The following is an 8,345-nucleotide window of genomic DNA, read 5'->3' as shown; positions in this document are numbered from 1 at the left end:
GAAATACGACTAATTCTGTGTTTTAGGCTGGACTTTTATCACAAAGCAACCTCGCTCCCCTTCCCCGTTGCTGAGAGCTCTCTGTTTGCATCTATGGTTTGCACGCTCTCCTGCTATCTTACAGCCCGTCACACCCCTGACCTACTGGTGCAACAAAAATGGAGGACAATATCAGGGTGATCCAGCTGTACAGTTTTTAGGAAACATCCATGGATCTATTTGTCAGCAAGTCGATGCATCAGAATGGAGAGGAGCGGAAAACTTGTGGTCAGCCCAGCGTATTTCGCAGTCACAAATACGCTCTTCTTTAAAGTGCTTTTTTTTGTCTGCTCCTGATTCGAAATGATTTGAATAAAGAAATACTCAGAAATGAAATTTTAATCTTAGATTTAAATAATTAAAAAAATGCAAAACGGGAAAAACAAATTTAATTGAGTGAGTTTTTGAGGCAATTTCGTCTCTGAACGGCAGGGGGCGCCCGTGTCATCCCCAGTGTGTGGCTGAGGTAGTGTAAGTAAGTGAATGTAGAGGGAGAGCATCCGGCTGCTGCCGCCGCGCTGGCCGCTTCTGCAGAGGGAAGAGGAGGAAACATGAGCTCCAAAAAAGGTCCGTAACTCTCAGCCTCGGGCTTAGCATTAATAATCGCCCTAACTTTATGTTTAACGTGTCGCTGGGCGGAAAGCACGGTGCTAAATCTCCTCCCACAGCATGCTAAACTACGCTACGTGACCCTTGGCAACCAGCTTGAAAGCCCGGCGATGCTGATTCTGTGTTTGTTCTCTCTTCCAAATCCCCCCATGGACTCCCTTCCCCGGACTTCAATGGTGCTGGTGACTCAACGTAAACTTCTCCCAACAGTGATGGCCATCCAGGCGAGAAAGAGGAGGCCGAAAGGAAAGAAAGACAAAGCGGGTCACCAGCGGAGGTACGCGGGGCGGCGGCGGCAGCAGCTGGGTACCGTGCGGAGACAGAGAGAGAGAGGGGGGGGGGGGGTGGTTGCGCGCGCGGGGCTTTAGTTTGTTGACAGCGGCGGACTCTCCGCGTGACGGTAGGCTCGTGCCGGTGCGTCGGCGCAGTGACGTGCAGTCAGGAGAGGCAGGTGAGGCTGTGCCTCACCTGTCATTATGGGAAGAAAAGAGAAAAAATAAATTCAATTATTATATTTAATCAGTAATTTGTGCTTTGCAGTCATTTTCCATTTAAATGTACCATTTTTGGGTGTTTTTTTCTTTTCAAAATCGCTGAGTTTCCGCATTTGCCGTTCAGATACTAAAAAGTGACGTGCGCTGAGGCACCAGCCCGCTGAGCCTCACCTTGGATTGCGCAATACCTATGCAGTCAGACGGTACTGCTGTCTCTCTGTATGTCGGTTCAATCACTTGTACTATATGAGCTGAGTTTACATTATTTAACAGATGTATATGATGTACAGTGTTTTTTTATAAATAACTGTATGTGAGGGACGTGTTTCTTGTGCTGAGCGCTAAACGCCGGCAAAAAAGCCGCTGGGTGAGGCCAGACATTCTCGTGCCTCATGTTAGGGGGCGCCGGTGAGCCCTGAGATTATGACGCTAAAAAATACTAGAAGAAGTGATAGCAAGCGGCAAGTCATTTTCTTCAGAAGGAGCGGCGTACGGACTTTATTTACAAGTAAAGGTAAGATGATAACAACGTTTGTGCTTTTTTCTATGCTGCAGTTTGTATATGAAAAAAACATGTTGAAATGATATTTTAAACAAAACACTTTAACTGTTGTCAATTAAATGGTGAATAAGTTATTCAGTATGGATCATATGTTTGTAAATCTGACTGATTACGTCAGTGCCTCACCAGCCATTAACCTCACCGCACGTCACTGCGTCGGCGTTACTGTCCGCGTGAACAGATATGTCCGCAGACATGCGCATTTTCACCTGAAAACTGAAGTTACCTAAAAAATAGGGGGGAAACTTGAACCCCAACCCCACCTGACTCCTCAGTGGTGTCAGTGATGTTCCCCGCAACGTTTTACGCCATCACCACCTCAAGTCCTGTTAGCTTCGTGGTTCATTCTTTTTTAAGTGATGTTTTATAGACGTAACACAACAGTGAAATGTCACGTGATGACTTCAGCGGTCGAGTACAGGCAGGCTCTGTTGTTTGGGAACTGTCACATCTTCTTATGTAACTTTTCTCGCCTCTGTCACTGCATTGTTACCCGTTTTGTGAATGTGGTTTTGTCACGCGGGCTGAAAACAAACAAACAAACAGAAGCGGTCTCACTCACTCCAGCCGTATTTCCCCCCGCGTGCCCGTCCCGGGGGCAGCGGCTCTCTGGTGTGCACGCGAATGGGAGCGCAGAGTGGGGGGGCTTTCGTCATGGCATCACGCTATTGGAGCGACGTCAGCGGTAGTCGAAGAGGTGATACCAACTGAAGGACCACCCACGAGGGCTGCTGGAAATTACTACACACTGAGACGGGTTAGATATAGAATAGAATAGAATAGAACTCAACTTTACTGTCATTGCAATTTCTCAAGTACAAAGCAATGAAATGCAGTTTGCAAAAATCCAGAGTGCTTTAGCAAAAAAATATATGCACAAATGTTCATTTTAAAATAACATAGAACAGCTATAACGGTTATTAACAAGTATTTACATTGTGCATTAGGTTGAAGGTTTAAAATTTGGCAAATAAGGTGCAGGTGGAGTAAATGGTTTTTAGTCCATGTGTTATTCCCGTCTGTGTATGCAGATGTAGTCCTTAATTGATGTGTTTGGCTATTGCGTGTGTGTTCAGTCCGTGAGTGTCATGTGGTTTTGGAGGCAGAGCTCAGCAGTGATGGAGAGAGGCTGTTCTGGAGGCTACTGTAACGCCTCCCAGAAGGCAAGAGGGTGAAGAGTCTGTGTGTTGGGTGACTAGAGTCTTTGATGGTTTTACCTGCCCTTTTCAGATATTGCTCCCTACATATGTCCCCTTTGGCAGGAAGTGGTGCTCAGTGATTTGCTGGGCAATTTTCAACCTCCCTCTGCTGCGCCTTCCAGTCTGAGGCAGAGCAGCTACGGTACCAAGCTGTGATACAGTTGGTCAGGATGCTCTTGATGATGCAGCGATAGAAATTCACCAGGATGTCTGGGGAGACGTGGTTCTTCCTCAGAGTCCTCTGGAAGAAGAGGCATTGGTGAGCCTTCTTTACCAGCTTGGAGCATCCAGTTGTCCGGGTGAGATCCTTGGAGATGTGGACTCCCAGGAACTTAAAGCTGTCCACATGTTCCACCGCTGTCCCTTTAATGTGGATGGTGTGTGTGGGTCCACAATAAGCTCCTTGGTTTTCTCAGTACTAAGCAGCTGGTTATTGGTGTCGCCTTGTGGTACACCGGTGTTTATGGTGATGGTGGATAAACTGTAATTATCCATCTGGACATGTTTGGAGGGCTGCTAATCAGGAAGTCCAGTAACCAGTTGCACATGAAGGAGCTAATGCCTAGGCCAGAGTTTTGCGATGATTATTATATTCAGGTTTATATTGTATATTCACTATTACCACCTATATTAATTTAATTTATTATTGATGTATTAATCAATCATAGCAGAAAAACTGATTTTTAGTTAGTTACTTACATTTTATTTTGGTGGAATATTGAGCTCTTTCCAAAATTACCTTTAGTTTATTAAGTTAAGTAAACCTAGAAATTAACAAACCTGGCTTGTTTGAAACTTCTGAAAGTCATTTGAAATGCTGATACAATTTATACAGTAACAAAAATGTCATATAATTGGAAAATATCTGAGAGAATTTAAGACAAGTGTCTTTTATTTTATTATATTATTTATGGTCCCACTCCAATCATATTTTGATATATTGTAAAAGTATTCCCAGCGATGTTTAATGATGATTTTGCTGTTTTTAGGCAAAATCGTCACATCTACAAGCTTTTTCAACTGGCATTTTTTCCTCAGCTCCCAAGAATTTTAAATGAGGAAATACTCAGAAATCCAATTTTAAACCAAATCTTCTTTATATATGTCCTCCATCATGAGAAAAATGCAACAAGAACATGTTAAAAACATCACTTACTTTGGAAAGGGTCTTTAAACTTACCATACTTGGCAACGGAATGTCTAGAAATAATATTTGGTCATTTTTGCTTACCCCTTCACCAAAACAACAGATTGGACACTAAGGTTGTGTTCGAAGGCCTCCACTACTTAGTGCACTATAAATTGCGTTAGGCATTTTGTTTCTAGAGATACAGTTTCAAAATTATGCACAAGTTATGCACACTTGATTAGTGAATATAGACCAAAATGTGGATCATTTGAACGATTCTCCATTAGAAAGAAAAATATGTGGACATTTATGTTTATGTTTTTATCATCAGAAAACAGTGGATTCATAAATAATCCCTGTAAAATGTTCATGCTGATTAAGTTTTTACTTTGGAAAACCTGTGACGTCATAGTTAGAGTAAAAAAAGTTGTGATTATGTGTCAGCATTGTGTTCAAATCTAGGGCATTTGATAGTCCTCTACTATACAGTCCTTTTGGGATTATAGTTTAGAAATAAAGTATAACGTTTAATTTTGACAGTGAAATGTTTTTACTTGTTTACTTTTCACTCATGGTCCTAAATAGGATTTAAGCTGTAAAATAAATTCATAAAAACGACATCTGCAGGAGCGTACAACCTACATGGTATGGATATACATATATAACAGTCAGTTACAAGTCAGTTACAAGTTTTTAGAAGAGTACAAATATGTGATTCACTCAAAGAAGTTTGAAAAGATCATTTTTGGTTGCCATGTCAAGCTTAATGCCGCCTCTGGCAACACAGCTGCCTTTTCAACATAAATATGCACCCTTTCATATATGTTCCCACTGAAAACAAAGCATCTTTTTTCATAGGTATGTACTCAGTTGAATGCCTATTTAAAATGTGCTGCAGCAGGTATGAGTCAATGTGTTTTCACAAGACTTTGATGTCTTCTGATTTGAAGGAAATGCAGTTTCTCATGTTTGAAGTCCTTTACAAAAGCTCCCACAGAAAACTATAAAAACATATCAAATTCTAAGGGAAAAGCAATTTAGAGGCCAGTACATTTGAAGATGCCGACTTCAATAGCCTGTATTGTGTTTTACCTTTTGTAGTACAAAAGAGATTTATTTATTTTTCCATTTACTGAAGAGCAATAACTGTTGTTTATGAGAAAGGAGTATCACAGAAGCTTCTACTTCCCGTCTTTCTTGACTGGAGAAAAGTTAGGTTGCACACTTTTTGAATTTGAAAAAGTCATCGTGTTTTGCTTTTCCAAATAAAGACCACTTCTCTAAGAGGTAACAAATTACTTTAGCATCTATTCGGTGGTTTGCCACTAAAACACGAAACGAAAAATGACTGTTACTTTTAGATGTCCACAATAACACATAACACAACAGCACGCGTTGCATGCTCAGTTGGAGCACTGGGGGCAGTAACCCCCAAGCTGGAGGAGTGGCTACAGCAGATCCCTAGAAAGACCTCAAAGCTCTCAGTCCAGAAAAGCGCAGTGCTAGGAACAGCCAAGATACTGCAGGACCCTCAAGCTCCCAGGCCTCTGGTAGAGGACCCGAGCTTGGGTGAGAAACCACCCGCGGAAGGGTGAGAGTGGCGTTTTTATGTCATGCGTTTTTATGTCAGGCGTCATTGCAAAAAAAAAAAAAAATAGGCACATGGATCGATACATGAGCAACACAGAAGGGCTTTGGTAGAGACTCCAGAGGAGCCAAACACCAACTCCAAACACCAACTCCTGGTTGACAGAACAGTCACTCAAGACTGCAGGTCCCGACACACCAACCTGTGCACAGCCTGGATTGATTACAAGAAAGCCTATGACTCAATGCCACACACATGGATCACTGAATGCTTGGAGCTGTACAAAATCAACAGGACTCTAAGAGCCTTCATAGGAAATTCGATGAAGCTATGGAAAACTACCCTTGAAGCCAATGGCAAGCCACTTGCACAAGTGTCCATCAAATGTGGGATATACCAAGGTGATGCTCTGTCCCAATTGTTGTTCTGCATATGTCTGAACCCCCTCACCCAAATGATCAACAAGACTGGCTATGGATACCGACTCAGAAATGGGGCCAACATCAGTCACCTCCTCTACATGGATGACATCAAGCTGTATACTAAGAGCGAGCGTGACGTTGACTCTCTGATCCACACCACCAGGATCTGACATTGGGACGTCATTCAGGCTCGAGAAATGCAGCCGGATGGTGACAAAGAGAGGCAAGGTAGTCCACACAGGAGGGGTCTCACTCCCAGAAGGAACAATAGCAGACATTGAGGACAGTTACAAGTACCTTGGAATACCACAGGCAAATGGCAACCTGGAGCAGGCAACAAGGAAAGCTGCAACAGCTAAATACCTCCAACGAGTAAGGCAAGTCCTGAGAAGCCAGCTCAATGGCAAGAACAAGACCCAGGCAATAAACAGCTATGCACTGGCAGTTATCAGATACCCTGGAATAATAAGATGGCCAAAGGAAGAGATACAGACCACGGATGTTAAAACATGAAAGATTCTCACCATGCATGGAGGGTTCCATCCCAAATCCAGCACCCTGAGACTGTATGCTAGCCGCAAGGAAGGAGGCCGAGGACTAGTGAGCGTAGAGACCACTATCCAGGGTGAAAATCCAAGATGCATGAATACATCAAGCTCAAGGCCCCAACTGACAGTGTGCTCAGTGAATGTCTCAGGCAATGGAGAGCAGAGGATGACGTGCTGGAGGACAGATCCTCATGGGAGGACAAACCCCTGCATGGGATGTACCACCGGACCATAACTGAAGTGGCTGATATCAAGAAGTCCTACCAATGGCTAGAAAGGGCTGGCCTACAGGACAGCACTAAAGCTCTAATCCTGGCAGCTCAGGAACAAGCCCTGAGCACCAGAGCAATAGAGGCTCAGATCTACCACACCAGACAAGACCCAAGGTGTAAGCTGTGCAAAGAGGCGCCTGAAACAATCCAGCACATAACTGCAGGGTGTAAGATGCTGGCAGGTAAAGCATACATGGAGCGCCACAATCAAGTGGCTGGAATAATATACAGGAACATGTGTGCAGAATATGAACTGGAAACCCCAAGGTCAAAATGGGAAACACCTCCAAAGGTGTTAGAGAATGAGAGGGCAAAGATCCTGTGGGACGTCCAGATCCAGACTGATAGGATGGTAATGGCGAACCAACCAGACATTGTAGTGTTGGATAAACAACAGAGGAAAGCCGTTGTGGTGGATGTGGCAGTGCCAAGCGATGGGAACATCAGGAAGAAGGAACATGAAAAACTGGAGAAATACCAGGGACTCAGAGAAGAACTGGAGAAAGCCTGGAAAGTGAAGGTGACAGTGGTGCGTGTAGTAATTGGAGCAATTGGGGCAGTAACCTACAACAGATACCTGGAAAGACCTCACAACCTGCGATTTGCGATATTAGTGATCAAAACTGCGATGATGATATAACTTTCAATACATGAGCAAATAGCTAAACATCTAAATACATCATTTCCATTTTACTACAACAGTTTAATATAAACAAAAGTCAACATTACAAATTACAGTCCAAATGGTCCTTGTCTACATGGAAGGTGGGCATTTGACATCAAAGAGGTCCATCCTATTGGTCAACAATGTAAAGGGGTCCACCCGATTGGTCAAATGCATAAAGGTACTTATTTGATTGGTTAAATACTTTAAGCTGCCATAAGATTGTTTTAGCACATATACGGCATTTATCGCAATTTTTGCCAACCTTTGCGATATGCGTATTGCACAGCTTAATATTGCAATAACGATAAATTTGCAGTTTGTTATGCATAATTATATATGTAAGTATATACATATGTTAGTATATGTGTATTCTTTCTTTTCAGAAAAAGCTTGTTTTATTAATTAAAAAGACTTATTAAACAGCCATCCTAGTATTTTTAATACAACTTATACAAGCACAGCAAAAATACATGAAAAAAGTCTTCCATTAAGATGCATAACCTTTAGTATGTTTGCAGTTGACAATCACTTTTATAACTGTCAAAGCTGATAGGAGTCAGTTCTAAAGCTGTAAAAGCAAATCGATCAGTGCACGTTGAAGTCAGTGAAAGCACTATGGCCTTCTATTGATCAGTGATCTTTCGTAGGTAATGCGTCAGTGCCTGCATGTGCTCTGTCATTAGATGAACCTTATTTGGAAAAGGTATACACTAAGGTGTGCATATTGGATCTGTCTTAAAGCAGGACAAGTCAGATTATGTTTATAACTGCAATACTATTGTATTTATTTCTATTATACCCTATCAGAATGCTGAG

The 8,345-nt window shown here is 42.5% G+C and overlaps 1 protein-coding gene across 2 annotated transcripts in view; it reads left to right on the top strand.

Moving 5' to 3' along the window:
- Window positions 1-468: 468 nt before the first annotated feature.
- srpk2 (SRSF protein kinase 2) overlaps window positions 469-8,345 on the top strand; it is a 74,237-nt gene continuing 66,360 nt past the window's right edge. For both annotated transcript variants that reach the window (XM_078949291.1, XM_023955648.2), the window contains exons 1-2: window positions 469-606; window positions 859-925. In XM_078949291.1, the coding sequence (XP_078805417.1) occupies window positions 591-606; window positions 859-925 (83 nt within the window). In that variant the 5' untranslated portion in view covers window positions 469-590. The remainder of the gene's footprint in view (window positions 607-858; window positions 926-8,345) is intronic.

This window comes from Oryzias latipes, chromosome 6, assembly GCF_053564925.1.
Source record: "Oryzias latipes strain Hd-rR chromosome 6, Olatipes_Hd-rR_3.1".
In the NCBI taxonomy this organism is placed as follows: domain Eukaryota; kingdom Metazoa; phylum Chordata; class Actinopteri; order Beloniformes; family Adrianichthyidae; genus Oryzias; species Oryzias latipes.
Note: the sequence above shows the minus strand (reverse complement) of the source record. Positions and strands in the feature narration are given on the sequence as shown.